Source organism: Didymella exigua (assembly GCF_010094145.1).
Source record: "Didymella exigua CBS 183.55 unplaced genomic scaffold M421scaffold_3, whole genome shotgun sequence".
Taxonomy (NCBI): domain Eukaryota; kingdom Fungi; phylum Ascomycota; class Dothideomycetes; order Pleosporales; family Didymellaceae; genus Didymella; species Didymella exigua.
In genome coordinates, this window is record NW_022984777.1 from 621,286 (window position 1) to 649,279 (window position 27,994).

Consider the following 27,994-nt stretch of genomic DNA (forward strand, 5'->3'; position numbering starts at 1 on the left):
CCTGCACATTTTTGTCTTTATGTGCGAGTGGTGGATGTCTTTCAATGCGTCCTTCACGCTCAAGTCCTTCCGAATTGCGATGGTTTGACGCACGATAACGGATGGATCAGTACGTATTGCTTCGGCATAACCGTATGAATGCACATGATGGGAGGATTTATGAGAGATGGCAGATTTTTCGTGTGTATAGCTCGATTTGATTCAGAATGAACCGATTACTTCATGTGCTGTACCTTCCACATCTTCTTGCGTGATTCAGATGTCGGGTCAGAGCACAATACTTCGTACAGCCTGTCCTTTCAACCATGCGGGACGGGTGGGGCTTATCCCTGTCATTGATGTGATGAACACGAGGATCGACCTGCAAGCCGGCGCGGCTCTGGCCTGTGAGAGCCGTTGAATATCGGTGATCAACGGATATTGCACCGGGTGAGGGGGTTGCGACAAGGGTGTTGTATCTGAAGGGCAGGAGCGACGTCATGCAGGGCTGAGTACCGTATATAACCCACGATTGATCAAATTGCCCCTTCCACCAACCCTCATCGCCATGTCTGACCAAAATCAGTCCAAGGGTACGTTGTCATATCTAAGAAATATTTCACAGTAGCCACGCTCCTTCAAGCAACGCATAGACTGGCAGCCACTCAACGCTCTCCATCCACACAAAACATACTAACAGTACTGTAGGTTTCTTCGGAACCGCCACCAGCGGCCTCGGTATGTCTACTCTATTACGCATGCTCTCTACCCATAACAACAACAGCAACATGCTCGTTCGACAATATGCTTGTTCCTGGAAGTGTGCTGACTGACACCAGGCAACACGTTAGGCGCCGCAACCAACACGCTTGGCAAGGGCGTTGGAACCGTCACTGACGCAGCTGGCAACGTCGTCACTGCTACGGGGAAGGGCGTCGGTGATACTGTCACGGGTCTTACGCAGGGGCTCGGTGATACTACGAAGGGTATGTGCACCTTGTGTTGCTCTCGATGTCTGAGATGCTCGCAACGTTTACGGAGAGATGAATTGCTAACGATGTTGTAGCTGGCGGAAACTTTGTCAAGGACACGAGCAGGAGCGGAACGGATAGTCTTGGCTTGACTGAGGCGGAAAAGAAGGAGCAGGCTAAGCAGTAGAGGCTAGAGCTAACGTACACTAATGATGAATGCCTTGCCGAGGGACGACCGCATCGAGCCATGAAAACGAACCTGATTATAACCCCTGAGTTACGAATGACATCTACTGTTATGTAAAGTTCAGACCCAAAATGCGACCAACCCAGCCGCTGAAGCCTAGAACCCAACCAACCCAGCTAACCAGCTGACCCAGCCAGCAAGCTCATCGTACAGCACTAGACGTTACACCAATTTTCCATTCTCTCCACTCCCTTTCAAGGATTGCTTTCCTGCCCTCTTCAATGAGCCTCAACGGCGCACCAAGACTGAATCTCCCTCCCTCCTCCCTCCATGATCCGAACCTCTCGCCCCTCTTCATCGGTTCTTCTTCGAACTGCACCTCATTCCTCAGCACCCTCACCATGAACTCCTTGACCCCGAGTAAACAATCCAAAGCATCCACACCAGCCGTGACATGCCCTGCAGATAGGGTGACCGTACTTGTACCTGCCTCGTTCCTCTCCTGCACAAACGCAATGAGCATATCAACGCTCCTCCACCACTCCTTCAAATTGCCCTCACTCGGAAACAGAATCTGAGCAGGCGTTTCGTAAAACGCATCTCCAACATACAGCGCGCGCTCGTCCGCATCGTACCAGCTCAGACTATCGGGTGTATGGCCCGGCGTGTGCAAAGTGATGATGGGAAGTTGCATATGCGCGCCGAGCTTCGGGTGCACGACGTCCAAGGACTGGGCGTGCTGCGCCCATACACTGGTATGGTAAGGGGGCAAGCGGAGACCCAGGTCAGCGCACAGCGAGTGTTTGCGCAGATTGCTGGGGGCAATGAAGGAGGGATCGTAGCCGGACGATACGATTAGGGTGCGTGTCGAATGAGTCATGTGGGTGGGTCGGAGGATCGGATTGAGGCCGAGAATGTGGTCGTAGTGGCAATGCGAGAGGATGACGAGATAGGGGATTGAGGAAGACGGGTTGAGGTGGTGGTCGATGAAGGTGCGGATGTTCCATTGGCCGGTGCGGGATAGTTTGCTTGAGACGGAGGTGCCGCAGCCGGTATCGTTGACGATGAGTAAATTTACTGTTCGCCCATCTGCGAGAATCTCCGTATGTTTCTTCACATAGATGTTGGGGTTTTCGTCCTGGCGGTGTTAGTGATGGTAGAGTTGTGACCGTGCAGCGGCACTTACGAAACGGTCAAGTTCGCGGATCAAAAACGTAGTTCTGTTGATTTGACGGATGGTGAAGGGGCACGCATCAAGCTGTCTCTGCAAGAACCCATGGGGAGCCTCGAGCTCTGGTGTTTTCCGAAATGCAGCGTGCCATATCCAGATACACACTCCAATCAGAAGGAACAGCACGATCACATCTCCTTGGATCACAGCCGGTTCGCGACCAGCCCTGTTACGATGGTGAGGCTCAGCGGCGCTCGTTGCTCTCAAGATAGACATGGGCGCATCTGCAGTTCATGAATGTTATTTGACCGAGAACAAGACGCACTTTGGGTTAGCTTCTGAGGTCGGTGGAGAAGACTTGGAGTAAGCTCTTGGTAAGCGCGACATGACGCGCATGCGTGGCCCGTGGAGCACCCGCGGAGAGCTCGCACGCGGCCACACGCAACGCGTCCAAGCTCATCCCCGCAATATGCGTCCATCAGCGGGATCTCAGACCTTTAAGAAAAGGTGCAGCCTATGAGGCGTTCAGCATGGTCATCAGGCAGCACGCCTGGACTTAAAAGTGCCGCCGCTACAAATGGCGGGGCAATCCCGTTCCCTTTGCCGTGGTTCTGCGTCGTCATTGCTAACTCGCAGTGCCGTGTAAACTAATATCCATAGCTTCAAATAGGATGGAGGGCATCCTGCCACTTCTGCTAGAACTGTTCACCGGCCTCGTTCAGGCTTTCGGGTTCCGCAACTACAACCTCTGGTCCAACGTCCATTCTGCTTCATCGAGGCTACTCTGGCCCGAAGAACGCTCTGCAGAACGCCAGCCACTGCGACAGGAGCAGCATCAAGAGTGATCACAGGAGCAAGACGTGTAAGATGTCATCTCTCGGCCCAGGTAACAAGTCTGTGCCAGTCTTGAAGAATTTGACTATCGACAACATCACCGAGAACGTAGTGCGCATCAATTCGCAATGCGGCGATCCACGGTTGAAGTATATCATGGAGCGTCTCGTCTCGCACCTGCACGACTTTGCGCGCGAGACACGCCTCAGCTTCGACGAATGGATGGCAGGCATCCAGTTTCTGACCCAAGTCGGCCAGATATGTACAGACGTGCGGCAGGTAATACTCCCAAGTCCAGCACACTATTTCAAACACTGATAAGTCAGGAATTCATTCTGCTCTCCGACATAGTCGGCCTCTCGCTCCTCGTCGACTCGATCGACCACCCCAAGCCCTCCCACAGTACCGAAGGCACCGTCCTCGGGCCCTTCCACACACACGACGCGCCGGCTGATCAGAACGGATTCTCCATCTCCGCCGACCCCAACGGCGATCCGCTGCTCGTGCTGTGCACTGTCAAGAGCACGTCCGGCGAGCCCGTGGAGGGCGTCAAGGTCGACATCTGGGAGACGGACAGTCATGGCAAGTACGATGTACAGTACGACGACCGCGGGAACAAGGCCGATGGGCGCGCTGTCATACATAGCGATACGGAGGGCGTGTTTTGGTTCCATGCGATTGTGCCGGTGCCATATCCAATTCCGCACGATGGGCCGGTGGGCAAGTTGTTGGCGAAGCTGGGGAGGCATTGCTGGCGGCCGAGTCACTTGCATTTTATGTTTGAGAAGGAGGGATTTGACCACCTGGTTACGTGAGTACTTTGCTCTTATCTCAGTTCCCACTGATCGCAGGGCATGGCAGCTGACAAGAATAGGGCGCTGTACATCCGCGGCTCCGACTACGAGACCTCCGACGCAGTATTCGGCGTCAAAGACTCTCTCATCGTTGCGCTGGACACGGTGACGCCGGAGCAGGAAAAGCAGTACGACGTCAAGGAAGGCACGAAGCTGCTGACCTATGATTTTGTGCTTGTCACAGACGAAGAGACGAAGAAGCTGCGCCACGAGGAGGCCGCGAAGGCCATGAAGTCTCTGGGTCGCGAGGCAGGCATGACTATCATTAACGGCGTACCCGTGCCAGATGTTGATTAAGCTCTGTCGGGAATCTTGTGAACAGGGCGACGGCTATGTTGACGTATTTGATGCCCTCCAACAGATTGCGGATAGGTGAATAGCTTCATCTAGGTTCCATAATAAGTCACCAGCCTTGACAACTCAGCATCGACTATGTCGTACGCAGCCTCTATCCTTATCGCGACCTCCATCATTTCTTCCATCAATACAACAGTTCTAACCGAAGCCATGGGTGCCAACCGGCTAGCCTCCCGAGAGCCAAACACCAAATGCGGGGTTTAGCTTCACTAGGCAAAGCGATCCCAAGCAACACTAGAAAGCGTCTGCCGCGTCTAGCACTACCGTGACAAGATGTCAAGCTACGCCCTTGTCTTGACAGATGTGACATACGAGACTGGTGCGACTCAATGGACGTGATATAAGGTGCGCTTTCCCAGGACTCCTCTTGTCTACAATTACACTACACGACGTGCCATGGGAGTGTCCCTTAATTTCGATATGATCAGCACTGCGTATGCGTGGGGCCTGTTACTCCTTGGAGCAGGAACACTTACAATGATGTTGGGAAAGTACCTCAATGCATGTCACGCAGCCTATTCTTAAGACACTGACAACGCTGACCGTACTTCCAGAAGGCATCGCAGCCGCTACAATCCTCTGACAAGCGACGAGACTCGGGAGTCTCAGATGCGAACTCAGAAGATGCGTACTACAACATCGAGCCACTCAATGACTTCGACCTCGACGCCGAAGAACCGATCAAGGCACGCCCGTTCAAGCCCAAGTTTTACATGACAATGGGTACTATACGAGCGAACCGCTGGCCCTTGACTCTTCTAACATGCGTATCAGCCATCGAAAACACAACACTCTCCGATCTCGTAGCAATGGACAACACATACCAAGAACGTATCCAAATGCGGCGCGACCTAATCAGGGACTCGCACCACGAGGTAATCGGCAACAACCCCAAAGCCGACCCAGCCGTATCTGAACTATACGCCTGGCTCACGACCACCTACCTCCCCCGCCGCTTCCCCACAATATTCACATTCACTCCTAGCGGCCTCCTCAACCGGACGACCAATGAGACACTCCCACCGACCCCCGACTCAGCCAGCCACGCGCTGACCATCATGGGCTCGCACGTTGATGACGAATTCCTGCTCCTGCTCCCCAGTGACAAGGAAGAAGACGCAGGCAAGTATCGCCTCGAAGCATTCACAACCTGTTTCCCGTCGGGCTTCCGCACACGCGCCAAGCTGGGCCTACTGCTGTCCGCGATCCATGCACCGGTGCCGCACTACGCGCAGAAACTCGAGCGGTCCATGGACAAATTCTTCACCGCGCTGCCTGTCGGGAAGATAGTGAAGCGCTGGAATTGGACCATCTCGACGTCGGGCGACTTGTTCTGTGTCGCGGGCAACCACGCCACGAGTGCGGAGTTGGAGGACAAGGGCAGAGAGAATGTTGACCTGCGGACCACGTTTTTGAGGTGCGAGAGGCAGACTCTGCACCGCCTGCCGCAGTCACAGGCTGTTGTTTTTGCATTCAAGACGTATCAGTATCCGATCCAGGAGCTGCGGGATGAGGGCAGCGGCGAGGCGTTGTGCGAGGCTATTGATGGGATGGGCACGGGCAGTGCGCCGCAGATGGCGATGTATAAACGGCAGGTTGTTTGGGGTGAGAAGGTTAAGGCGTTTTTGAGAGGGGAGATCGATGTCAATGCGTGAGGGTGTTTTCGTGGTGGCGGTTGCAGTGTGGTTCCTGCGTCAGTTTTTGGATTTGTGCCGTATACCCGAGGTCTTCGAAAGGTTTGCCTCAATGCGAAGGTCTAGTTGACATCGGACGCATACAGCGTGTTCTTTGGGACTGCCGCGCTCTTGTACTCCAAGTCACAGGAGTTGTTCACGCTCAGAAGTGAGATTTGACATAGCGGTAGAGGCTGATGGAAGGCACAGGAAGGGTCGAGTCGCAGTGTATGTACGACTTGGCCTTGCTTTTGTCGAAAATCTTCTCAACCGAGTCCATTACGCAGGCGGTCTAAATCTTCGGAGGTGAAAACGCAATCGCGTGCGAGGCATCGTTCTCGTGGACGGCGAAAATCCTCCTGCCCGGTCAGCTGGCCGAGAGGCGCACATCATCGTAATGTTCGGTATTCATAAAGACATGAATTCGCTCCTTGACATCCCCAGAATTAAAGATATAGGTATTTCAACAAAACCTACGTATACATGTCATGCAGCATCCAGGCGCGATAACCCTCCCTAAAGCAACATCCTGTCGCTGCGTAGAAGCCCAAAGTCTATCGTATACAATGCTGCTGGCGCTAAAAGCAATTTCTGCATCCGCTCGAGGCGGTAGTGATGGTCGACCGTTCATGTGAGCGTCTAGCTCGAGGAGCCGGGGTAGCGTGTCTTCCCTACGGTGAAGGGGACGTAGCGGTACTTGATCATGTGCTGAATTTGTCGGCGCACTGGGACGCGTTAGCTGCATTGTCCACCATTGTTACGGTATTCAAACTTACTGGTCAGGCCGAAGAGGATCAGCCAGTATACGACGAGGACAGGCCAGAAGACAGGCAGGTTGAAGATCTCGAACCAGCTGCAGAAGAAACCGATGGCGATGGCCTTGGTGGTCGAGTACCAGAACTTGAACTCTGGCAGACGGCGCACGAAGGGCCTGAACTCCTGGTCCTCCTTGGTAGGGAGGCCGCTTGCGTTTCCATCCTCCATGCCCTCATCCTGCTCTAGCGCGGGGTCGAACTTGGGCGACAGGAAGGCGAGAAAGAGGTTGAGCAGGTAGATACCCAGCGAGTAGGCGACAATGTACCAGCCTTGGGCGACGAATATGCGCAGCCCAAACAGGAGGAAGAGTACGCCTGTCCCAACCCATCTGTATATGTTGTAGGGCGTGGACTTGTCGAGATAAGCCTGGAACATCTGCGCTCCGTCAGTCACTGTACATCAATCTGATCAGCCGCATCCCGCACGCCCAAGACACGATAGTGCAGGGTAAAGCAGGTGCGCGTGGCGTTCGACATACCCTGCCATACTTTGTGGTCTGCGCTGTGACGGCTGCGAAAGGGGTGTCTGGCTCCGGGGAATCCATGGCTGCCGTGGTTTTCTGGCTGCGGCTCTGTAGGCGGAGCGGTGGTGAGCGGCGTTGCGAACGAAGGGCTGATTGTTGGGGGCGGCGTTGTTGAGGAGAGGCTACCTGTCAAAACTCAAGTTACGTGTCGCGCAAGGCTGAGATCCAGAATGCGCAGCAGCAAGCTAGGGCGAACGTGAGCCGGTGGCAAGTGGAACCGAAGACGACATCCTTGCCAGCCGCTGTCGAATGACATAGCCGAGGCAGCCGAAGCTATGCGCGAGCTCCAACTTTCCTTGTGAGAAGACTTGCAGTGAGAAGACTTGCAGTCTCTACAACACCCTGCGAGCGCCAGATCAATTGCACCGGAATCGTGATGCAGGCCTTTAGATCAACAGTGCGAGTTGCTTCGCAGTTCAGGCCTACTGGCCTCCCCAGGTTCTACTCCACACAGAAGAGCTACGAGCACCTGCTTGTCTCGACACCGAAGCCCGGCGTTGGGTTCAGTGAGTCTTGCCCTCATCCTACTGGCAGTACAACTGCATGTGACAACAACCATGCACAAGTCACGATTGTCAAAACCAGAGCTACGAATCGCGCGCACCTTGCTAACGATCGCAGTCCAGCTCAACCGTCCCAAGGCCCTCAACGCGCTATGCACTCCGCTCATCCTCGAACTCAACCAGGCACTGCGCGACTTCCAAGCCGATAAGTCCATTGGCGCAATCGTCTTGACCGGCTCCGAGAAGGCCTTCGCCGCTGGTGCAGACATCAAGGAGATGAAGGACCTCACCTTCAGCAACGCATACGGAAACGACTTCATCGAGACATGGTCAGACCTCGTTACGTTCCTCAAGAAGCCGCTCATCACAGCGATCAATGGATACGCGCTTGGCGGAGGCTGCGAGCTTGCCATGATGGGAGACATCCTGTACGCTGGACCAAAGGCAGTGTTCGGTCAGCCGGAGATCAAGTTGGGTGTCATTCCTGGCGCAGGAGGTTCGCAGCGTCTGACAAAAGCGATTGGCAAGTCAAGGGCTATGGAGACTATCTTGACTGGCGACAACATTTCTGCTAAGCAGGCTGGCGAATGGGGGCTGGTCGCAAAGGTGTTCGAAACACCCGAGGCTACTGTAGATGGAGCTATCGCAACTGCGGAGAAGATCGCAGGGTTCAGTCAGATCGCTGTCAAGGCTGCAAAGGAAGTTGTCAACAAGAGCCAGGACCTGGGTATCAGGGAAGGCGTCGAGTACGAGAGGAGGGTGTTCCACGGCCTGTTCGGCAGCCAGGACCAGAAGATTGGTATGGCTGCTTTCGCCGCCAAGGCAAAGGCCGAGTGGAAGAACGAGTAGAGCAGTAACGCCAAATTAAATGCAGAAGAGCATTCGTATTTCATTCGTATTATGGACCCCCACATTCCACTAGCTGGCCTCGGTCCGCCGATATCGATAAGACATGCGGGCCGCGCGTGATGTGCCCGCGCGGGACCTTCACAAGCATCAAGTATTCAACATGCCCGTGCAGTAATTGCCAGATCGTGCTGCATAGCACCCACAGTTACCATGATGCACGAAACACCTTGGATACGGGATATCCTGCGCTTCGCCCTCACAACAACGCCCTCCACCCCGCCACCGTGGGAGTCGCCATCCTTCTCCACCACCGCAGGCGGAGGAGACCTTACCGACCCGGACGACCCAGGCAAAGACCCACGCTTCCGAAAACTAGTCGAAGCGATCCTATTCGGGCGGCGGTTTCTCAAGACCTACAACATCGTGTTGCTGGGCGTACTGTTGGTCTTCACAGCCTGGCACTGGGGCGAGAAGCTCTATCTTGGCCGGCGGAAGCGGCGGATCGCTGTACAAAGTGACACAGGTATTGAGGATGAGGTGTGGAGCAGCTCCAGCAGCACGCTTGAGGGGACTGTGACGCCGCCCGGGCCAGACAAGAAGGCCAGCAATACTGATGTCTCCGAGACGTCTCCTCTGCTGTCCACACGGCTGCGACCGAGACGAAGTGTTATCTGGACACCGTACTATGCGGTCAAGGCGGCGCTGCAGTACCAGCCGCCCCCGGTCCCGGTCATGAATAAGATACTACCCACAAATGCCGTATCGCTGCTTGTGCTGGCCTGGCTAGGCCTCATACTCTTCTACAACCTCTACCGGATGCCGCTGAACTTCATGTACCTGTTTGTCATTGCGGACCGCTGTGGGATCGTTTTCATTGCGAACTTGCCGTTGCTGTATTTGCTTGCTGCGAAGAACCAGCCTGTCAAGTTCCTCACTGGGTATTCGTATGAGAGTCTGAACATCTTCCATAGGAGGGTGGGAGAGGTGATGTGTTTCGAGGCGTTTTTGCATTTCGCGGGGATGGTTGCGTTCTGGTATGGGCTGTTGAGGCGGCTGGGGTTCACACTGGGTAGGTTCTTGCTGAATCGGGTCGTGCTGCTTGGACTGCTGGCCTTGATCTCATATGAGCTGATCTACCTTACCTCCCTGGGCAGCTTCCGGAAGCGCATGTACGAGGTGTTTCTGGCCTTGCATATCTTTCTACAAGTCGCTGGTCTAGCATTTCTCTGGTTCCACCACTACACTTCCCGCCCCTACGTCGGCATCTCGCTCGCCATTTTCTTCATCGACCGGCTCGTATACCGTCTCTTTCTTAAGTCTAGCACGCACGCCGCCACTCTGACTGTTCAGGACGACGACGAAACCGTCCTGCTCTCCTCAAACTGGGACGTCAGTACCCGCTCACCCGCTCTGCGCCTTCTATCGCACAACATAGAGCACGGCTGGTCCCCCAACGAACACATCTTCATCACTGTCCCCGACCTATCACGAAAGCACGCACTGCAATCGCACCCCTTCACCATCTTCTCCGCTGCCCCAAACACGCACCACACAACCCAGGACGATCAGAGCGAACACGCATGGTTCACACTCTTGATCCGCGCCCAAGCCGAGTCTGGCTTCACAAAGCAGCTGTTGAACTACGCGCGCACGCACCCCCAAACCCGAATCCGCCTTGACGGCCCGTACGGCTCGTCACACGCCCTTGACATGCTGCGCTCATCATCAACCGCAGTCCTAGTTGCGGGAGGCTCTGGCATCGCAGTCGCATACCCGCTGCTGTACTCGCTTCTCCGTCCGCCCAGCGATCCTGAGACCGCGCTCGCCACGTCCGCGAGGAAGGTAAAGCTGCTCTGGATCACGCATAGCCCGTCACACCGCCTCTGGATACCGGAGGATAAACTCAAGGAGCTGCAGGACTGGGGACTGGATGTACTCATCCCGCCACCGACTTCGCTTGCGGGGCGGCCTGATATGAGGAGTGTCGTGGGTGGGTGGGTGGATGCTGAGATGAGAGGGAAGACGGGCGTGGTTGTTAGTGGGCCCGATGGCTTGGTGAGAGATGTGAGGAATACGTGTGCGAGAAAATTGTGGCAGGGGGAAGATGTGGGGGTGGCTGTTGAGAAGTTTGGCTGGTGAGGGATTTAGAGATTTTGCATAATGGAAGGCCACAGGGCGTTTCGAACATATATTTTATTGAGCGTTCTAGCAGCGTTTGCTTAGATATGCAAACATGCTATTTGCTGGAGGCGCGTGACGCCGATATCTTCAATTTGGGATCCTGGCAATACGAACGTCTCGAAACGAGGCGGGACACAGCTGAAGAGATCATATAGATCCATGCGGTGACGAGTAGATGCTCCTCGGAGACCAATATCTTGATATTGTTGACGTAGAGGCTGAGCTGTGCCTGGCTCATCGTATGGCGTAAAGGCTGGGGTTGATCATCGAGTCTCAGACGTGGGTTTAGGCGGCGCTGTTCTTGGGGTTTTCGGGCGCCGTCTTCCACTACACCTGGTCAGTCACAAACCGCAGATCAGACTTTCCCTGCGCGATGGACATACAAGCTGACCCAGCGCCTTCTGGATCTCCTGGAAGGTCATGTCTTTGTACTCCTCCTCGCCACGATGAGCCCTGACTGCACGCGTTTGTCAGTAGACTGCGGTCGGTCACAAGTGGCAGCCGGGATCTGGCCTTCAGATCAGCGTAGCGTGGAGGTTCTGACGTACAGAAAGCGTGCATCCTCTGCATATTCAGGCTAGCCTTCTGGGCTGTCTGACGCTTGGTCCTTTTCTTCTTCTGAGCCGGCTTCTTGACCCCGGCGTCAGTAGTCTTGAGTGTAGGATCGTCTACGCGTGCTGGTGAAGTAGTAGGTGATAAAGAGGGCGCTGGTGAGATGGGTGCTGTTGGCGACATAGGCTCTCCAGATGCAGTCATTGGCGAGGAGATAGAAGGTGGCATGCTTTTTGAAGTGGAGATGGCCAGACGAGAGTGTGATGTAAGAAAGATGGCGTGTGTGTGGAAGTAAAACGGTAAAACAGTAAAACAGTAAAACAGTAAATCAGGAAATCAGTAAATCAGTAAATCAGAGGCAAGATGTAGCTGAAGATGATGAGGTGGAAGGGTGTAGAGTGGAGTTTTGACGGTGAGGTGAATGCTCACGGGCACAACAGGCAGGCACGCTAGACAACGTGAGAGTGAGCCCAACACAACCAAGGCTCGTTGTCTTTGTGTGGCGAGGAAAATTATGAAGAGATGACATATGCATGCCCGACAATGTACTTGTATTGTCTTGCTCCAATATCTCAGTTTCCTGGTCCAGAAGTTCGCCAGCACAAGGAAGCTGCCCATGCATGCTGACGAGCCTCTACTACCTGTAGTACTATGACCGCAATCTAGACCATGCCTGATATGATCTTGAACGCCAGTGTGCGGATAAATTTTGTGATGCGGGACTTATCCTCTTCGAGTCTCAGGCTAATTTCCTCATTCCACGTCATCGGTCGTTTGCTACTCGCATTTTGTTCACTGCTGCGCCTTAGCAGCCTCTGCCTCCGGGCTGCCCACGGCAACCAGCTTGCCAACAACGAGGTACTTCTCGTTGAACCTCGATTCCCAGCCATGCATAGCCTCCATCTGCTCCTCATCCAAGTCCTCGAGAGTGTCCAGGGGTCCGTCAAGGTCCTTCGTCAGCATGTCGTCGTCAAAGCTACCACATGCTAGACCTCGACTTGCGTCGCGGCCAGCGAAGTTGGCGTATGGGCCACCAGGACCGTAGAAGTTGCGCCCAGATGTCACGTCAAATATACGACCGCGTACTGAAAGGTACACAGGCATGCCGTTCTGGCCATTGTAGGGGAACAGCTCTGGCGGGGTGAAGGTCCGAAATACGGTCGGCGGCGGAGCGCGCGGCAAGGTCGGCGGGGCCTTCGGCTTGAGACGGAGGTAGACGATGAAGACGAACACAGAGAGAAGAACGAGGTTGATAGGCGTTACTGGCGAAGCACTGTTTCCATATAGTCAGAACTTAGCCTGGACTGATATCCGGAGGTTCGGATGCTTACGCATACGCTGCTGGCGGCTCGATCGTTGCTGCAACGTGTTAGCACTGCATAGCTCATGGCTAAAGAGCCACAATTGCGTACCTTCGACCATCTTTAAATGATAGTGGATGTGGCGGTATGATCAAGGGATGGTGCTGAACATAGTGCTGTGATGGTCGGTTTCATGGAGCTTTGTAGGGAAGACCATCTCGGCATATGATGCAATCCGAGATGCCAACAGCTCAATTTGAGCCTGACTCGCACGACAGCATCGGCCGACACAACCGTGGAGCTTGACTAATCACCAACCTTCGAACCTCATTTCTTTTCGATACTCCATCATGGTCTTGTTGTTATTACAAGATCTCGCACGTCGGATAAGTGATGGGTGTGAGGGGGGCTCCTGAGCGAACCCAGCCCTGTGGCATATGTGGCAGCTGACGGCAAAGCATTCCTGCGACTTCACTGCACAGCACGTCTTGGACTTCACCTCCGACTTCTCTTTGTAGACAACACATTCGTACATACTCACCGCACTTGCCGACAAGCGCGCGCAGACAGGGTCCATTAGCCACGACCCACGGATATATCCATGAGGCGATACCTGAAACACAGCTATCTCGTCTGAAACACGGGAGAGTGATTCATTTCGACCGGGTCGGTTGGCTCTCATTCGCCAGCTTGGTGGCTGCACTAGCACGGTCGAAACATTATTTGCGTTCACGCTGCCGAACCACTGCAGGCGCGCCTGTGCAAAGGTGAAGCAGCGACAAAGTTGTCGACAACAAGCAAGAGCTGCGCCGCTGACTTGAAAGCTGAGCTGCGCCTCCCTACCCAACACAACAAACAACTGGGGCGGCTGCTCTTTCAGGCTCTCCTCCACATTCATTTCCTGCTTGCTGACCTCGATACCTCCTTCTATTGACATCTAACGCGCCTTCTTGTACAACCACACAACAACAAACAGCCTCATCACACCTTCCTCAGTACACTTGTCTAAACGGTACGTATCTCGATCTCAATCTTGTTCTGTGTCTCTCCACAACCATCACTCCCGGACACCCAGGCTGGTACCACCTTGCATCCTTAGACATCCCTACCTGCAGCAGCTTTTCCACCCGTTCACGCACCCGCCTGCGTACCCGCCTGCGTACTGGTCAACTGGATACATCGTAACGTACACTCCCGTGTCACACAACACTTGCCGAGCACCGCATCCCGCTATCAACATCCAGCATGGCTTCTTCGCAGGAAATTTTTGAGGTCGCAAGGCCAAAGAAGGTCGTGACTTTCGGGCTCATCGTGTTGGCTATCTTCCTACCGTGGTTTGCTCTCTACCTTGATGGGTCCTCTTGGCCAACAATCGCAATGAACTTTGCAGCCTGGATTTTCTTACCAATACTCGGACCGGCCGGCGCATTCATCCACGCCATCATCTGCCTTTGCCGTACAGACAAGCACCGCATGTACTCCAAGCCTGCGCGCCGCCGCCTGCGCTACGACAACCACCTGAGTGCCAATACCCAAGCGCACATAGAGATGAAGGCCGTGGAGCCCGAGCCCGAACCGGCACCAGTCATACGAGCGATCGCGGAGCCACCTCCAGCTCCGGTAGAGAGCGCACCTACGGAACCTATAGCCAAGAATCCATCAGCCACATCTTCATCCACATCGGTGTCGTCGTCCGATGTCGAGGAGGAGACTGCTCCTGCCCCTGCGCCGCTGCAGAGGACAGCTACTGTCCCTCTACAAAGGACCGCCACTGCGCCGCCCGCGAGGGCTGCCACCGCAAAGAAAGAGGACGATCCGTTCAAGGACCCTAATGCTTAACGTGATGTTGTGGTGTACCCGCCCGTGGTATGGGAGTCGGTGCTCTTTATGATTCGGAATGGCGCTAACGATTGTTCCATACAGGCACTCACCATGTGGAAACGATTCCAGGGTCACGGGCGCGAGAAGGAGAGGTCTGCGCAGATAGGCCACCCTGTGCTACTTGAAACGACCTACGACGAAGAGCAACTCATGCGTAATCCTAATGTGGCCGAGTTAAATTATCGACTCAATGCACCCTCTACCCAGCACCAGTAAGTCGCGGGCGATCAAACGCTGCAACATACCGACTGTTCACTTACACCGCCTGCAGTCATTCTTCTTCACACGACTCTAAAGCCTCCAACATCCCCACTGTTTCTTCAGTATACTCTCGACCTTCAAACGACCTGTCCTACTACTACGACAATCCTGCAGCAACATCGCCTTCCGCATACGAAGACATATCACCATCAAGCTCACCAGAACCGGAGCACAACTCTAGCCTACCACGAAGATACCGCTCGATGCGTGACGTTTCACCGATGGATGAGAACAGGGGTGCCACGCGTGCGAACAGCAACATACCTGTGCTGCGCAAAGCACCGATTGCAGTTCAGATAGGCGAAGTCAAGCCTACATCGCAGAAATTCTGGGGAGGCAAGGTGGCGCCGAACAGCAAAGTGAGATGGGACGAGTACTCTGGCGAGCCGACATCGAGCAACGCAGGCAGGTCCGGCTCTGTAAACCCACTCGCATTCGCGAAAGAGAGTCTGCGGCCAATGGGCTACCAAGTGTCAGTGTCAGGGCCCGAGAGCAAAAAGAAGAACACCAGCTTTACAGATCGCGTTCCACGATTCGGAGCGAGGCCACAGCCAACCGAGCCAACGCAAGCTCCAGAGCCTTGGAGTCGCGCAACGGGCCGAGCGGAGATCGCGCGACCTCTCAAGGATGAATCTGCACGTCAACCGCTCCAGATCCCGAGAAAGCCATCTACTCGAAAGGTGGAAGGACTTGGTCTGGACATGTCAAACGTTGTTGCGACAACCACTAACCGCGTTGCGTTGGCAGCTGACGCTTGCCTTGTCGCAAATAACCCCAGTACCTTTGGCGCACATGACGAACCCATCAAACCCATCGCTCCCCTCAAAGTTGGCCGGAAATCTCCCACTTACAATATGGCTTCACCCACCACTCCTCAGAACCATGGTCTTGGTATCACAGACCCGTACTCGTATCCTAGTCCTGTTACACCGCCAAACAACGAGCAAGCGCTGTCTTCCTTTGCGACTACTGACATCAAGAGCGAGGTCTCTGACACAGAGTCGTGGGAGCGGAGCATTACGCCAAAGCAGAGCACGGTCTGGAACAAACCGACAGAGCAAACACCAGAACCGGACAAGGAAGCTTCGTACAGTCGCTTCTCGTGGACAACCTACAATACTACCACAACATACCAACACTCTCCGCCACCGTCTCCTCCACAGCCAATGCCAGCTCTAGACGATATTACCAAACCACGAGTGGTGACCGATTCTTCGGTTCTGAACCGCCGTCGTCCCATCCCGCAGGCGGACAAAATCCCAGATCCACCAACTGCTCGCAAACCGGTTCCCAGGGCTAGGTCTCCAGTTGGCGCGAAAACTCGCCTGGGGATGCTCGCTACCACAACCTCTCCTCGCCAAGGCTCTTCGTGCTCGACGTCGACGACAGGTACACAGAAGGCACTGCCGCAGCCACCAACTACTCTGACTGCAACTGATCATGTGTCACTGCTCGAATCTCAGGTCGAGGATATCCGAGTTCGTCGTGTGAATGTGTACAAGGTGTTGAACGATCTCAAGTCTGCCGCGCCTTCAAATCCCATGTTGACGGACTTCAAGACCGCAAGATTGGTAGAGCAAAAGAAGAAGACGCTCGAGGATGAGCTGGCGGAGCTCAAGATCGAGGAGCACGATGTTGGCCTGAAGTTGCACCGCGCCTTGCGCAAGAGGGAGAGGGAGGACCCTCACTCTGGCTCGGCGCTGTGGGTCAGGAGGGTCACGGGGTGATCGGCTGCTGGTGAAGAAGTACCTTGGAGCTGGCTCCTCAAGAACTAGCTTTCTTGTGCATAGCGTCGGCGTTCTGTTCTTTGGATCTTCTCGCGTTCACTATGTTCATATCTATCCTTTCTTTCTACACAAGGCGCTGTGAAGCGGCTGTTTGCGAGATACCCCAACGCCAGGCTGACAAATACCAATACGAGCTATCCTCCATTCCTATATTTGTTCTTACTGCACATCACCTTACAGAAGATGACCTTTCGAGTGGGATTGGCCAATCCATGCATAACTTACGTAAATCGCATACGCATGACTTTATTGAATCTCTAATCCCTATGCGGTCCGCGGACACGAAATGTGCCGCAGAAACTTTTAAGGCAACGTTATCTGTAGGCCATGTTTGTGCAGACATGTGGGCAACTCCTGCGGATGCACCTAGCATGTCGGGGTGGCATTTGAGAGGTCACAGATGAAGCAAGGAATGCAGACTTGCTTGTATGGAAACAACTGGAATAGAGCGGTGCATTAGACAACTTGTTGCTAGAGAAAAAGTAAGGCTTTTGAAAGTTCTCTAGACAAGTCAGCAATATTTTCTAAAAGTTAGGCGCAGCACAAGAAATCAGTACGCACATAGCCAGTTGGTACTTTAGTTTCTAATCATAGGTCCTAGGTCTATTGCACAAGCAAAGTGAAAGTGTTGTGCCCGACGAAGGGAATAAAATCAGCAAAAAAAGGAGCGCGTCATATAACATCGCGCTGTAATGAGCGCCTTCGTTGCACATGAATCCGACTAAAGCTACTGCATGGTGGCATCGCTGGACAGCATTGCACTGATGATAGCTCGAGCTTCAGCGGTGCGTCTGAAGACCTTCTGCTCATCTACTTATTTGCTCGTCGTTGACCTTGGGTGATTTGTATCTGTCAAATTGCTGTATCTGTCATATTGCGCTGTCTCAGAGCCTTCCTGCCATGTTCCAGGTATTTGTGTATCTTCACTGTCATCTCAAGCAAAAGAGGATGAGTATATTGCGCTATGGCGGGCTCAGGCAGAAAATGCTGCAGATTGTCTATGTCTACCTTCCCGTCTCTTTGCTCTTGCTTAATTCTACACCTTCCGCCTCACCAAGCCCCTGAAGAAGTCAAAACTATTACTGTCGCTCTGCAAGCTCACCACCTTCCCCGTCGGGCGATCCTGCCACCCCAACTCCTCCGCCAGCAGCAATCCCCAATCCCGCGTAATCCCCTTAATCTTCGCCTTGACCCCGCCCTCACTCTCCAATTCCACAATCTGATCTGTGTGCAACCAAGCTCGGTAGTATTGCTCTTCCATATCGCGGGTGAATCCCGCGGTACAGAAGGTAGTGTACAGGGATTCAAACGAAGCGAGGATGGACGCGAGGAGCTTCTCCTGCGTGAATGGCTTGATTTGCGGGTTCTGGCCTGCAGCGAGCTGGTTCAGAGATGTCGTTGGAAGCGCATTAGACAGATTGAGACCGATGCCGCACACGACGTCGTAGCTGGTGCCTGAATATGAGCTATTCACAAGTATACCACCGATCTTCACGACCGGATTGTTGCTGCTTCCGGGAAGCTGCGCATAGATGTCGTTTGGCCACTTCAGCTTGACGGGGATCTTTTCGTATCCAGGTGCGTAGCCCTGGATGCCCTGTACGATGGCGAGGGCGGCGAGGTATTGGATGAAGATCACTGGCGCGGATTGTGAGAGGGCGAAGCTATGGTGGAGGACGGTGCTGAACATCAGTGCACCTGGCGGTGCTACCCAGACATTAGAGCCGCGGCCCCGGCCGGCGATTTGCGTCGTTGCTGTTACAGTGAAGCCGTTGGGTAGACTGCGTAGGAGAACAGGGTTTTTATCGAGGAGCGTATTGGTGCTGGTGACTACTTCGCCATAGATAAGAGTTGAGCCGAACGCTGCAGATGGGTTGCGTAACTTGTTGTGATAGTGGTGCAGATTTGCGTAGAACGCTTCATGATGGAAAGAAGCCTCAGGACTTGTTGGGACACCTTCCTTGTGTGGAACGATGGTCTTGACAACTTTGTCGTAAGACAGGATCTGATCAAAAGCGGAGTTTGCCGTGTACTCGATGCACTCTTGGATCTCCTCTGCCTTCGTCTTCGTCTTCCTCTCATCTGTGGACTTCTCGACAGTCTTCTTTTCTCCGTCGTTCGTCGTAATTTTCAATGACGCAATCGTTGGCAGCTTCTCCGAAACTGCACTCACAGCTCGTTTTAATTCCTTGACGCTCCAGATGGAACCCTCTTTTTCGATGTGAAAGACATCATTGCCACCTTGGATATAGTCTTCACCATCAATTATAGTGATGACTTCTGCCCAAGATGCGACGAGGTCCGCAACGGCTGTCGGTTTGTGAGACGTGAGATGCAAGCGGGACAGGGATGGTACCGCTTGTTCCTGCTCATTGACGTTCAAGCCCAATTTGCGCAGCATCAATCCTAAGAAAGCAATTCTGCCTGTATCTGTGGCAGTAACTGCATCAATCATTGATGCATACGATGGGACGCTGGGTATTTGGCTCAAGTTCTGTGGTGCGAACCTGTGAAACAGCGTCAGTAAGGCAACCGTTGAAGAGCTTTCAAACTTACTCAGGGTGTGGTCCGGTGAGTATGGCGTGTCCTTCACCAATTTTACGATATACCACCGCAGCTTGGCTTTCGCCAGACTCTACGTGTAGATCTTCTGTGTAGCTGGCTAGGGTCTGCACACCTCGTGCCTCAAGTTTTTTAGCATCAACGAACACCCCACCGCCGTTGTAGTAGCTCTTGAACGAATCGGCAGTCCCTTCCTTCACGTCCTCGAAAGCCGCCTTCTCGATCTTGACTTCTGCTGCCCTGGCGCCGGCCTCGCTCGCATACTTGAAACCTTCAAATGCCAGTCCTCGACAGATACCCGGGAAGAAAGCCAATTCGCGGTCTCCGACGACTGCCATCTTGGGATCATCAACTTCAAACTCGCATCGTGCGCTGCCATAGTAGCCGCCAGCGCAGAAACCCAGGTACGAGCCACCAGCATTGACATAGCGGCTGATGCGGCGGTTTCCCTCACCGTTCAATGTACGGCAGTACCCCAAGTCTGCACCGCCAGGGAAGACCAGGAGCGCGCAAGTACTAAACCATGGCTCTTTGATAAGTACATCGCCTGTGACAGGAATGACAGCGTATGCTGGGGAGAGCAGGCGGCGAAGGGTGTATAGGCAATGACGGACGGATTCCGTAGTGCTGCCATGTCCTATCAATGGTAAGTACCATCGTCAGTTTCAAAATTGGCCAATTCATACCAGAATAAACCAAGACATTCAACTTCCGGGTCGTCATGGTGGCGACGTTGACGTTGTGTGTCGGGGCCGAGATAGTCCGACCTTGTGCCGTGAACTTGCTCGCGCGGTGAGAGCTACAACAGACACCTGTTTTCTTTCTAAGCTCTTTGAGGATGTCGAAGAATACCAAGACACAAGCTGCTGCAGCACAGATGATGATTGATGATGAGCCAGATGACTGGTAAGCCCAATTGATGTTGTGGAAGTTGTAACGCCGTGGCTGATGGGTGTATAGGGACAAGAGGATCTTCAGCACAGGCTGCGCAGGTGCGCTCGTCGGTATCAATCACGGGACTGAGCTAATCTTTCGCAGATGAAAACGCGAAGCTGACAGATTGCTACTACGAGAAGAAAGACTGGCGAGCGTGCAAAGTTGAGGTGAGTCGAAGCTGTTCTCGAATGTTGAACCTCGGGCGCCGAGATGCTGCCGAGCCATCGCAGACACCCATCGTTTCCATCGATCTTTGAGTTCCTCGACTAACATTTGATTACAGATGGAGATCTTTCGACAGTGTTGGCAAAAGCATGGGAATAATAAGCGAACTGACTCTAAAGATGTCTGAACGTTCTCTGCATTGCGAACCGCACAATACACCAGTCACTATAAGTATGCGAACACGTGTAATGATATCGTTCATGTTTCATTAGGGTGTGTTCGATAGTATGTACGCTAAGAACGAGGACCGCTCATGAAATCCAAGAATGTTTTTTGGCTGCACATAAATGCGCAATCTAGTGACTTGCCGCGTGTGCAATTCACTTGATAGATTTTGCCAATCGCAAGGCAGTTCTTTGAAATCCCCAAAAACTGACCTTGATTGTCCGAATTAGCACAATAGCCTATGAGCTTATTCTGTCTTGCATTTTGCTAGGTGACCTCTGCATCCGCTTGCTTTATTTCTGCTGATAGATCGGAGGGCTAACGTCAGGGTGGTATGGCGACTTCGCAGCACTCGCCTTGTCCTGATCGAACAGCCAGATGCCGTTTGTCAGAGACTCATTAGTCTTCTCCCCGACCTTGGAGGCTAGTTGCTCGAAGACTGGCGACTTCTCAGTGCGGGTGAAGAATTTGCGCTCCCATTCGCGTCCTGCTGCTTGCTCTTCCTTGCGCATCTCACGCTGACGATTCTCGATGATGGACTTCTCAGCACTGGTAGTATCCATATCGCCCTTTACTATAGCATCAGCGACCTTCTTCCATGCGCGGCGGGACTCAAAGTCGTCCTGCTCGGCGATGGCTGCGACTATAAGAGGTGTGGTCTTGTTTGCTGCGGGATCATGCGAGGAGAAATTGGACTTGTTCTTAGCATCCTTGATGATCCACTTGTCGATCCATTGGCCTTCGACTGAGTAGATCACGTCCTTCTCCTTTCCTGTAGGGTAGAGCGAAGCAGAGAATCGGTTCTTCTTGCCAGAGACCCATCCCTTGCCGCTGTAGTCGATCTTGGCGGTATATCCGGACGAGGAGGTGATGTAGGAAGATCCGTTCAGCTCGACGTAAGGGGAACCTGTGATGAGGCCTTCGATGTGCAGCGAGGGAAGGGTGATCAAGTAGTCCTCGTCGTATGCGTCGATGTGGAGAGTGGCGTGGCCGATTTGCTACTGAATGTTAGATTTGGCCCCGGTGCGATATTGCCAGTCGTACTGACCTTGACGTTAATGGTGCTCGAGAAGGAGGCCTTCTGTGCATTGTACCCTTGCAGGCGGACGCCATGCTGCTGGTTCCAGATGGAGTATGCAGTGACAGGTGGGTGATGGCTGCGCCGTATGCATTAGTGCGGCCCGGATGATGTCTGAAGGACTTCATACCTGACTTGCTCGCTGACGAGCTGTGTGGTACCTGCCTGGTCCTCCCACTTGCCCAAGAACAGCTCGCCCAGGAAGGGGTTCAAGGGCTTCTTCTCGCTGCCCAGCTTCTCACTTCGGCTGGCGTATTGCTGCTTCAACGTGCTCAGAAACCATTTTAGCACGAGCGCAGCGCGTCTGGCAGGATCCTTCTCGGCGGCGGGTGCGACGAATACAGAGGGGTGTTCGGTCCAGTAGGAGGAGAACTCGGTGAGGGATGTTGTGGAGAGAATGAACGCGGGCGCGGTCATAGTCGAGAGATCGCCGTTGAAGGATGCGATCGACTACCCCAAGTCAGCATGCGTCCTCTCGGCGAATGGAATGTGCATCTCCACCATACCTTGAGGAAGCTGCCCCACGAACCCTTCGCGGCCGGGGGAACAGCAGATCCTTCTTTCTCAGCCATTGTATGTCGTGTTATGTGTCGAAGTGGGGGTCAGAGAGGTTAAAGGTACGGTAAAATGTGCTTGAAGGCGATTCCGTGCAGTCCGCAGTGTTGTTGTGACGACCAAGCGGCGGGGGTGACGTCGACATCTGGCCCGTGCCCGCAACCTCTTCTCGAGGACATTATTATCCACCTTCTGTGTGGTAGACGCGGGCCCAGGATTGGAGATGTCTTGTAATATCTGCGCTTTCGTGCGTCTCCTTCTCTTCCTAGCTGGTGTTGGAGGCTGGTTTCCCGTGTCCTCGAGATTCGGACCAGCCTTCTCTTTCTTTCTCTTTGGCGTCTTCTTGACCTCAACTTCATCCTCGTATTGGACAACATCTTCATTTGCGGGCTTCTTCTTCTTACTGCCTCTTACGGCGTTAATGGTTATCACACAACGAATCTGTCAACAACCTCCATGCGTCTGCAAGCCTCCTTCTTGACCTCCACCTTCTTCTTTGGCGGTGGGCATGGCAGCAATCTACGAGGCTTTGTGGGCGTGACGGGAGGCTCGAAAAACTCGTCGCACCTCAGCCACACTACGCAGGGTCATGACGCACAAACCACTGGTAATGTTGTGGTAATGTTGTGGTAATGTTGCGCGTGCACATCACGGGACTGAAGGTATTTGGAAAGTAAGCAGCCACGAACGGGCCGCTGGGACTAAATGGTATTGTCTTTCGCTATGCTAATTTCGAAGAAGTCTCATGGCTCATACACGCGTAAAAGCATTATTTGCTTAGGTCTTGACGTCAGGGTCGGTGCGGCCGATGTACTCCTGCAGCTTCAGAAGGTCTGTGGCCAGCTTGACGTTGTCTTTCAGGAAGTCCTGGGCATCTTGATCGTACGTGGATTCGTCGCTGGTGTGCTTCTCAATGTAGAGACGGATAGTGGCACCGCTGCTGCCGGTACCGGACAGACGAACGACAATGCGGCTGCCGTCGTCGAACTTGACGAAGATACCCTGGTTCTTGCTGATACTGCCATCGAGGTCGGTGTAGGAGAAGTCATCAGCTTCGACGACCTTGCGGCCGGCGATGGTGGAGCCAACAAAGTCGTCCTTCTTGGTGGTGATCAACTCTGTCATGTGAGCAGTGACTTTGTTCGCGCCCTCGGTCTCGCAGCCCTCGTAATCGTAGCGGGTGAAGAAGGTTCGTCCGTAGGTCGTCCAGAAGTCCTTCTGGATCGACGCAATGCTGGGTGTGGTGCCAGTCTGCTGTCCAACACCAGCGATGATATTGAGCCAAGCGACGACTGCCCATAGACCGTCCTTCTCACGGATGTGGTTGGAGCCAGTTCCGAAGCTCTCCTCGCCACAGATGTTCATCTTATCAGAGTCGAAAAGACCGCAGAAGAACTTCCACCCGGTAGGCACCTCGTAGCACTCGACACCCTTCTTCTTTGCGACAAGGTCGATTGCGCCTGATGTAGGCATGCTTCGTGCCAAACCGTAAATGCCCTGCTTCTTGAAGTACGGAATGAGCTCAGCGTGGTGAGCAATGATGGCTAAGCTGTCTCCGGGTGAGACGAACGATTTCGCACCGTAGATCATGTTGCGGTCACCGTCACCGTCACTGGCAGCACCGAAATGGACGCCGTTCTTGTCGACAGCATCAACCAGCGACTTGGCGTAGACGAGGTTGGGGTCGGGGTGGTGGCCACCGAAGTCTGGCAGAGGGACGCAGTTCTGTGTGCTGTTGGGAATAGCGAGCTCCTTCTCGAAGATGTCGACACCATATGAGCCAGTGACACCGCTCAGTCCATCGAAGAGGACCTTGAAGTCAGAATGCTCCTTGAGGAAGGACTTGATAAGGTCGAAATCAAATATGTCCTTGAGCATCTCAAGGTAGTCCGTGGTTGAATGAATGATCTCAACCTCAAGGTCACCGTACTTCTGTGTTCCAATTGTGCTGAGGTCGACATCGGGGATATCGGCGATCTTGTAGGAGGTGAGGGTCTTGGAGGTCTCGAAGATCTTGTTGGTAACGCTCTCGGGGGCAGGGGCACCGTTGGCCAGGTTGTACTTCATACCGAAGTCCTCGTCGGGACCTGCAACAATGGTCAGTACTGTTGGCATCTCTTCCAAGCTGACACTAGAAGTGCATACCTCCGGGATTGTGACTGGCGGTGAGCAAGATACCGCCCGTGGCCTTCCTGATCCTGATGATGTGGCTGGCAGCGGGAGTACTGAGGATACCGTCTTGACCGATCAACAGCTTCTTCACGCCGTAGGCAGCACTGATCTTTGCAATCTTCTGGGTGACCTCAGGGTTCCAGTAACGGCCATCTCCTCCAATAACAAGGAAGGCACCATCAGCACCTTCAGGGATCGACTTGAGGATGCTGACGATGAAGGACTCGGAGTAGTTTTCCTTCTGGAAAACCTTAACCTTCTTGCGAAGACCAGAGCTGATGCTCGTTAGCATGTATTCAAAGAACGGATGTGAATCTGCTGCTGGCAATGGCAGAAGCTTCAATTGAAGCTGGATCATGTCATGGGGAACAAGTGTAAAGAGATAGAGCACTCACGTTCCGGGCTTCTGGTCTTGGAAGGGTTGAAGCTCGACAGTCTGAACGCTCATGATGTCTGAGTGCTTTGTGTGTTTATTCAAAGGGAATTGGAGGGATTGAAGCGGTGGCTGAGCGACCGCAGGCTGTTTTGAGCTCGAGCGGCGCCTGAGGGGCAATGACGCTACCCCACTACGAAGTAAAGCAGCAGCTACCAACTAGAGCTATGCGGGAAAAGATCCGCACCCTCCAGCGCCACAGCTGTCAAACTTCTCAACCGTTTTCGTTTTCGTGTGCTCAACACCCGTCCACGAAGACAATCTCACGGCAAGGCTCGAGGCTGTCTAGCCGTTCTCCAACATCTGGCTCGGCCTGGCCTGCAGCGCACGGACTTCTCCACCATCCGCCGCAGCCCAGACGACTTTTTCCATCCCAACACGAGGAATATCGATTCGCCTAAAATTCAAGAACCACTCACAACTGGCACATCCCTGTGCAGAATTAGTGCCTGAGGCTTGTGGCTTTTCCGAACTCACCACACGTTGCCGTGACTACCCTCAGGACTCGTCACCGCCATGGGCATTCCTGGACTTGCACGGAGGTCTGAGCCGTACGCAGAGTGTCGTTCTGCTCAACAGTTGGGAGGTTACCAGGCCATTGTCGATGGTCCCTCACTTGCTTATCATGCACATAAACTGGCACTCGCTGGTTTACCAAGAGTACCATCCTATGCAGACGTCAACACTGAAGCTATCCGCTGGCTTAATACACTCGAGGCTGCCAACATCAAGGTGTGAGTGACCACGACTGCTTCCAATATAGAGCGCTTTGACACACATTTCGTCAAGCGAGTAGAACGTACCACGCTGGTAAGGCGCATGTTCAGTCACAGTCCTAGTCTCTCAGGTAGCAGAAGAAGCCGGATGCAGGTCAGAGATCACGAAAATTGGGAGGCGTTCAGTAGCAATCTGCGAGTGTCTCGATCCTGATGAATGCTCTCATTTTCTGCTCCTGTGGCCGACTTTCTCTGCTATTCAAGAGCCAGCCTACTGCATCTTGCCTATCTTATGACAATCATTCAGGGTTGAGCTAAAGCGGGTCAATTGATTGTTTCCTGAAAAGATGGCTAACGAGCGTGACCAGGACGAAGATTGTTTTCGACGGAGCCTTACCCTCTTCCAAGCGGAGCGAGCGAGTACATCGTTTGGAGCAGAACAATAACAGAGTACGGAACTACCGAGTCCAGTATCCTATCTCCTCCTGCCCAGTGCCGACTTACCTTGGGTCTATACTACATGCTTTTCTGGCCCCATCACTGAGAGAGGCATTGCTCGATACCCCATTTGCAGCGCGGACCCGCATCGAGCCAGGAGAGGCGGATGACTGGTGTGCGCTGCATGCCAAGGATCATGCTCGCTCGATCATCTTTACGAGCGACACGGATCTACTGCTCTACGGCTACCCTGCCGAAACGCTCATTGTGTTCTTTCAAGATGCCGATGTCACGACAGGATTCAAGTCTTACTGCCCAGAACAGATGCGTCAACGGATGCAGCTGCAGCATTTGGCTCAATTCGCGTTCGCCATGACACGAGAACCATCACATACATCAGATGATCTGTTACGCGATGCGAAGGATCTCGACCTGTCGTCTGACGCCTATCTCGAGTTCAGCGGGCGCTACGCTGGACGTACTGCCGTTCCGAGCCATGTCTCGAAAGTTGACGGCCTACCAATACCGCTCCAGAAGCTGGATGTGAGAATATCCGAGTTTATTCATCAGGTACTGGACAGCTCGCCAGGACCATTAGTATACCTGCCGCTGCTGGTTGAAGATCCTAATCAATCTTCTGCATGGAGCTCAGGCCAGGACTATCGCGAGCTAGCATATTCGATCCTCGCACCAAAGACCTCAACTGTTCACGAGTACAGGCGGAAGGCGCAAGGAATATCTGTGCAGGAACTCCCTATGCGAGCCCCGGACGTCTCAGCTACAGACATGATGGCGCACATCAGCGGCGTCTCGAAGTGGGCGTCAGACAGAAACCTCTCTCGAGCCCTGATGTGGCCGCTCTTTGCGCTGTCTATCGTCCTCTTGGACTCAAAGACAACACCGTCGGTCTCTGTAGTACTTCGTGTTTTGAATGGCGATTTCGACAACTCATGGGAGTTTATACATCTTACGGCTCGGCTACAGGCAGTCCTATACTCACTGCGAATCCTTCAACAGGTTGTTACTGTTCAACACGCTATTCAGGGAAAGACCAGTGCGGAGGACGCCACACTACAAATGGCGAAAGAGTTGTCAGACTTGCCGTCAATAGCGGACACATTCACCGTTCCAGGTCAAACGAGGAAGATCCTAGTCCAACACGAGAAATTGAAGAGCATGGTAGAGGAGATATACAAAGCTTCCGGTGTAAGTATACCCACAGACCATGTTTCGAATAAGAAAAAGAAGAAACACTCGAAAGAGGCAGAGAGAAAAAAGAAAAAACAGGAACAACGACAGCAGGCTAGACCGCAGACGTCAAACGTCTTTGCCATGCTCGACGGATAGGCCTGTCAGATGAGCCGCAAGAGTCAGAAAGACAATAGAAGGCATACGTTCATATCCCTAGAATGTAACTGCTCCACGATACTAGACTCTAGTTGAGTATTGACTAGCATGCTCTGACACCCCCCCTTTCTAACATACATATCGCTTGCATGTCCGGTCATTCGCGACATTTTCAGATGGCCTTCAGTCTGTGGCTCGTTAAGAAGCGGCATCTACTTCCTTCGTTGACTTCCATCTCTTCTTCGACCCCTTGAACATGCTCGATTCGCTTTCGTTGGCACTCCCGCTGCATTTCCTGAGCACAACCGCGGTACCCTTCATGCGCGGCGTGTTGATCACACCTGGCTTAACTCTCGCGAATATTTGCAAGGCGGTGGTTTTGCTCTTTTTAGGCCTCGTCCTTCCGCTCAGCATAAGGGACACTGCCACCTCCTTGACCGGTACCGCCTTTTTAAGGGGCTGCTCGTGCCTGTGGAGGTAGACTTTCTCTTCCAATGACAAAGTCCCCAGCAACTAGCTTCGCTTGCTTTTTTTTTTGCAGTTTCGGCAGCCTTGAAAGAAGTGTTGATGTCAATGTCATTCTCGATGATTGAGGAGTCCTCCTCCTCTTGATCCAATCCTTTGTCGGTGAGGAAGGAGTTTCGAGAGGCTGGTGTCTTCTTTACGGGTTTCGCAACAGTCGCCCTG

At 53.5% G+C, this 27,994-nt stretch overlaps 17 protein-coding genes across 17 annotated transcripts; 9 read left to right on the plus strand and 8 right to left on the minus strand.

Annotated features, from left to right (window-relative positions):
- The first annotated feature begins 522 nt into the window (after nt 1-522).
- Nucleotides 523-1,239, plus strand: M421DRAFT_416388 (uncharacterized protein). Its single transcript, XM_033591048.1, has 4 exons — nt 523-572; nt 688-717; nt 819-965; nt 1,046-1,239. The coding sequence occupies exons 1-4, from the start codon at nt 548-550 to the stop codon at nt 1,135-1,137; spliced, it is 294 nt and encodes a 97-aa protein (XP_033453021.1). The 5' UTR covers nt 523-547; the 3' UTR covers nt 1,138-1,239.
- M421DRAFT_249132 (uncharacterized protein) lies at nt 973-2,879 on the minus strand. Its single transcript, XM_033588587.1, has 2 exons — nt 2,324-2,879; nt 973-2,275 (listed from the first exon to the last, which is right to left on the minus strand). Exons 1-2 carry the CDS (start codon nt 2,582-2,584, stop codon nt 1,340-1,342), a joined length of 1,197 nt encoding a protein of 398 aa, XP_033453022.1. The 5' UTR covers nt 2,585-2,879; the 3' UTR covers nt 973-1,339.
- On the plus strand, nt 2,764-4,456 carry M421DRAFT_416390 (chlorocatechol 1,2-dioxygenase). Its single transcript, XM_033591049.1, has 3 exons — nt 2,764-3,421; nt 3,469-3,953; nt 4,017-4,456. Exons 1-3 carry the CDS (start codon nt 3,176-3,178, stop codon nt 4,291-4,293), a joined length of 1,008 nt encoding a protein of 335 aa, XP_033453023.1. The 5' UTR covers nt 2,764-3,175; the 3' UTR covers nt 4,294-4,456.
- Nucleotides 4,457-4,852: 396 nt separating this feature from the next.
- M421DRAFT_1366 (uncharacterized protein) lies at nt 4,853-6,008 on the plus strand (the record flags this gene model as incomplete). The annotated part of the gene is made up of 3 exons (XM_033587426.1): nt 4,853-4,858; nt 4,908-5,076; nt 5,128-6,008. The coding sequence occupies 3 exons, from the start codon at nt 4,853-4,855 to the stop codon at nt 6,006-6,008; spliced, it is 1,056 nt and encodes a 351-aa protein (XP_033453024.1).
- A 657-nt stretch (nt 6,009-6,665) lies between these two features.
- M421DRAFT_1367 (golgi membrane protein) lies at nt 6,666-7,386 on the minus strand (the record flags this gene model as incomplete). The annotated part of the gene is made up of 3 exons (XM_033587431.1): nt 6,666-6,751; nt 6,803-7,217; nt 7,321-7,386. The coding sequence occupies 3 exons, from the start codon at nt 7,384-7,386 to the stop codon at nt 6,666-6,668; spliced, it is 567 nt and encodes a 188-aa protein (XP_033453025.1).
- Nucleotides 7,387-7,660: 274 nt separating this feature from the next.
- M421DRAFT_416393 (ClpP/crotonase) lies at nt 7,661-8,774 on the plus strand. The gene is made up of 2 exons (XM_033591050.1): nt 7,661-7,871; nt 7,987-8,774. Exons 1-2 carry the CDS (start codon nt 7,742-7,744, stop codon nt 8,715-8,717), a joined length of 861 nt encoding a protein of 286 aa, XP_033453026.1. The 5' UTR covers nt 7,661-7,741; the 3' UTR covers nt 8,718-8,774.
- An 84-nt stretch (nt 8,775-8,858) lies between these two features.
- On the plus strand, nt 8,859-11,032 carry M421DRAFT_416394 (uncharacterized protein). Its single transcript, XM_033591051.1, has one exon. The coding sequence runs from the start codon at nt 8,931-8,933 to the stop codon at nt 10,854-10,856; it is 1,926 nt and encodes a 641-aa protein (XP_033453027.1). The 5' UTR covers nt 8,859-8,930; the 3' UTR covers nt 10,857-11,032.
- On the minus strand, nt 11,020-11,837 carry M421DRAFT_249178 (uncharacterized protein). Its single transcript, XM_033588588.1, has 3 exons — nt 11,447-11,837; nt 11,282-11,355; nt 11,020-11,225 (listed from the first exon to the last, which is right to left on the minus strand). Exons 1-3 carry the CDS (start codon nt 11,676-11,678, stop codon nt 11,184-11,186), a joined length of 348 nt encoding a protein of 115 aa, XP_033453028.1. The 5' UTR covers nt 11,679-11,837; the 3' UTR covers nt 11,020-11,183.
- A 223-nt stretch (nt 11,838-12,060) lies between these two features.
- On the minus strand, nt 12,061-12,969 carry M421DRAFT_416396 (cytochrome b5). Its single transcript, XM_033591052.1, has 3 exons — nt 12,863-12,969; nt 12,782-12,809; nt 12,061-12,723 (listed from the first exon to the last, which is right to left on the minus strand). The coding sequence occupies exons 1-3, from the start codon at nt 12,870-12,872 to the stop codon at nt 12,243-12,245; spliced, it is 519 nt and encodes a 172-aa protein (XP_033453029.1). The 5' UTR covers nt 12,873-12,969; the 3' UTR covers nt 12,061-12,242.
- M421DRAFT_249206 (uncharacterized protein) lies at nt 12,761-13,842 on the minus strand. Its single transcript, XM_033588589.1, has 2 exons — nt 12,863-13,842; nt 12,761-12,809 (listed from the first exon to the last, which is right to left on the minus strand). The coding sequence occupies exon 1, from the start codon at nt 13,686-13,688 to the stop codon at nt 13,062-13,064; it is 627 nt and encodes a 208-aa protein (XP_033453030.1). The 5' UTR covers nt 13,689-13,842; the 3' UTR covers nt 12,761-12,809; nt 12,863-13,061.
- Nucleotides 13,843-14,025: 183 nt separating this feature from the next.
- On the plus strand, nt 14,026-14,617 carry M421DRAFT_416399 (uncharacterized protein). Its single transcript, XM_033591053.1, has one exon. The coding sequence runs from the start codon at nt 14,129-14,131 to the stop codon at nt 14,588-14,590; it is 462 nt and encodes a 153-aa protein (XP_033453031.1). The 5' UTR covers nt 14,026-14,128; the 3' UTR covers nt 14,591-14,617.
- A 66-nt stretch (nt 14,618-14,683) lies between these two features.
- M421DRAFT_1373 (uncharacterized protein) lies at nt 14,684-16,620 on the plus strand (the record flags this gene model as incomplete). The annotated part of the gene is made up of 2 exons (XM_033587438.1): nt 14,684-14,844; nt 14,904-16,620. The coding sequence occupies 2 exons, from the start codon at nt 14,684-14,686 to the stop codon at nt 16,618-16,620; spliced, it is 1,878 nt and encodes a 625-aa protein (XP_033453032.1).
- A 1,009-nt stretch (nt 16,621-17,629) lies between these two features.
- M421DRAFT_416400 (putative biotin apo-protein ligase) lies at nt 17,630-20,349 on the minus strand. The gene is made up of 3 exons (XM_033591054.1): nt 19,929-20,349; nt 19,237-19,879; nt 17,630-19,187 (listed from the first exon to the last, which is right to left on the minus strand). The coding sequence occupies exons 1-3, from the start codon at nt 19,963-19,965 to the stop codon at nt 17,717-17,719; spliced, it is 2,151 nt and encodes a 716-aa protein (XP_033453033.1). The 5' UTR covers nt 19,966-20,349; the 3' UTR covers nt 17,630-17,716.
- M421DRAFT_416401 (uncharacterized protein) lies at nt 20,057-20,689 on the plus strand. The gene is made up of 4 exons (XM_033591055.1): nt 20,057-20,148; nt 20,203-20,234; nt 20,281-20,345; nt 20,462-20,689. The coding sequence occupies exons 1-4, from the start codon at nt 20,081-20,083 to the stop codon at nt 20,528-20,530; spliced, it is 234 nt and encodes a 77-aa protein (XP_033453034.1). The 5' UTR covers nt 20,057-20,080; the 3' UTR covers nt 20,531-20,689.
- Nucleotides 20,690-20,861: 172 nt separating this feature from the next.
- M421DRAFT_52980 (Oxysterol-binding protein) lies at nt 20,862-22,218 on the minus strand (the record flags this gene model as incomplete). Its single annotated transcript, XM_033595071.1, has 4 exons — nt 20,862-21,566; nt 21,617-21,725; nt 21,777-22,096; nt 22,153-22,218. The coding sequence occupies 4 exons, from the start codon at nt 22,216-22,218 to the stop codon at nt 20,862-20,864; spliced, it is 1,200 nt and encodes a 399-aa protein (XP_033453035.1).
- Nucleotides 22,219-22,867: 649 nt separating this feature from the next.
- M421DRAFT_416403 (phosphoglucomutase) lies at nt 22,868-25,045 on the minus strand. Its single transcript, XM_033591056.1, has 3 exons — nt 24,769-25,045; nt 24,347-24,648; nt 22,868-24,288 (listed from the first exon to the last, which is right to left on the minus strand). Exons 1-3 carry the CDS (start codon nt 24,819-24,821, stop codon nt 22,979-22,981), a joined length of 1,665 nt encoding a protein of 554 aa, XP_033453036.1. The 5' UTR covers nt 24,822-25,045; the 3' UTR covers nt 22,868-22,978.
- Nucleotides 25,046-25,322: 277 nt separating this feature from the next.
- M421DRAFT_98012 (uncharacterized protein) lies at nt 25,323-27,307 on the plus strand (the record flags this gene model as incomplete). Its single annotated transcript, XM_033598569.1, has 2 exons — nt 25,323-25,540; nt 25,891-27,307. 2 exons carry the CDS (start codon nt 25,323-25,325, stop codon nt 27,305-27,307), a joined length of 1,635 nt encoding a protein of 544 aa, XP_033453037.1.
- Nucleotides 27,308-27,994: the final 687 nt, after the last annotated feature.

Bases quoted from the DNA above. Each gene is read 5' to 3' on its own strand.
- M421DRAFT_416400 (XM_033591054.1), bottom strand. From the start codon at position 19,965: ATGACGACCCGGAAGTTGAATGTCTTGGTTTATTCTG. The intron at 19,880-19,928 runs GTATGAATTGGC...TACCATTGATAG, and splicing joins GAATGTCTTGGTTTATTCTG to GACATGGCAGCACTACGGAA. The intron at 19,188-19,236 runs GTAAGTTTGAAA...GCTGTTTCACAG, and splicing joins CTCACCGGACCACACCCTGA to GTTCGCACCACAGAACTTGA.
- M421DRAFT_416396 (XM_033591052.1), bottom strand. The intron at 12,724-12,781 runs GTAAGCATCCGA...ATATGGAAACAG, and splicing joins GAGCCGCCAGCAGCGTATGC to TGCTTCGCCAGTAACGCCTA.
- M421DRAFT_416403 (XM_033591056.1), bottom strand. From the start codon at position 24,821: ATGAGCGTTCAGACTGTCGAGCTTCAACCCTTCCAAGACCAGAAGCCC. The intron at 24,649-24,768 runs GTGAGTGCTCTA...AACGAGCATCAG, and splicing joins CAAGACCAGAAGCCCGGAAC to CTCTGGTCTTCGCAAGAAGG. The intron at 24,289-24,346 runs GTATGCACTTCT...CCATTGTTGCAG, and splicing joins CGCCAGTCACAATCCCGGAG to GTCCCGACGAGGACTTCGGT.
- M421DRAFT_416399 (XM_033591053.1), top strand. From the start codon at position 14,129: ATGAACTTTGCAGCCTGGATTTTCTTACCAATACTCGGACCGGCCGGC.
- M421DRAFT_416388 (XM_033591048.1), top strand. From the start codon at position 548: ATGTCTGACCAAAATCAGTCCAAGG. The intron at 573-687 runs GTACGTTGTCAT...ACAGTACTGTAG, and splicing joins TGACCAAAATCAGTCCAAGG to GTTTCTTCGGAACCGCCACC. The intron at 718-818 runs GTATGTCTACTC...GACTGACACCAG, and splicing joins AACCGCCACCAGCGGCCTCG to GCAACACGTTAGGCGCCGCA.
- M421DRAFT_249132 (XM_033588587.1), bottom strand. From the start codon at position 2,584: ATGTCTATCTTGAGAGCAACGAGCGCCGCTGAGCCTCACCATCGTAAC. The intron at 2,276-2,323 runs GTAAGTGCCGCT...TAACACCGCCAG, and splicing joins TCCGCGAACTTGACCGTTTC to GACGAAAACCCCAACATCTA.
- M421DRAFT_416393 (XM_033591050.1), top strand. From the start codon at position 7,742: ATGCAGGCCTTTAGATCAACAGTGCGAGTTGCTTCGCAGTTCAGGCCT. The intron at 7,872-7,986 runs GTGAGTCTTGCC...TAACGATCGCAG, and splicing joins GAAGCCCGGCGTTGGGTTCA to TCCAGCTCAACCGTCCCAAG.
- M421DRAFT_416401 (XM_033591055.1), top strand. From the start codon at position 20,081: ATGTCGAAGAATACCAAGACACAAGCTGCTGCAGCACAGATGATGATT. The intron at 20,235-20,280 runs GTGCGCTCGTCG...AATCTTTCGCAG, and splicing joins CTTCAGCACAGGCTGCGCAG to ATGAAAACGCGAAGCTGACA. The intron at 20,346-20,461 runs GTGAGTCGAAGC...ATTTGATTACAG, and splicing joins GGCGAGCGTGCAAAGTTGAG to ATGGAGATCTTTCGACAGTG.
- M421DRAFT_249178 (XM_033588588.1), bottom strand. From the start codon at position 11,678: ATGCCACCTTCTATCTCCTCGCCAATGACTGCATCTGGAGAGCCTATG. The intron at 11,356-11,446 runs GTACGTCAGAAC...AAACGCGTGCAG, and splicing joins GCAGAGGATGCACGCTTTCT to TCAGGGCTCATCGTGGCGAG. The intron at 11,226-11,281 runs GTATGTCCATCG...GACCAGGTGTAG, and splicing joins AGAAGGCGCTGGGTCAGCTT to TGGAAGACGGCGCCCGAAAA.
- M421DRAFT_249206 (XM_033588589.1), bottom strand. From the start codon at position 13,688: ATGTCAATAGAAGGAGGTATCGAGGTCAGCAAGCAGGAAATGAATGTG.
- M421DRAFT_416394 (XM_033591051.1), top strand. From the start codon at position 8,931: ATGCACGAAACACCTTGGATACGGGATATCCTGCGCTTCGCCCTCACA.
- M421DRAFT_416390 (XM_033591049.1), top strand. From the start codon at position 3,176: ATGTCATCTCTCGGCCCAGGTAACAAGTCTGTGCCAGTCTTGAAGAAT. The intron at 3,422-3,468 runs GTAATACTCCCA...CTGATAAGTCAG, and splicing joins TATGTACAGACGTGCGGCAG to GAATTCATTCTGCTCTCCGA. The intron at 3,954-4,016 runs GTGAGTACTTTG...TGACAAGAATAG, and splicing joins GGATTTGACCACCTGGTTAC to GGCGCTGTACATCCGCGGCT.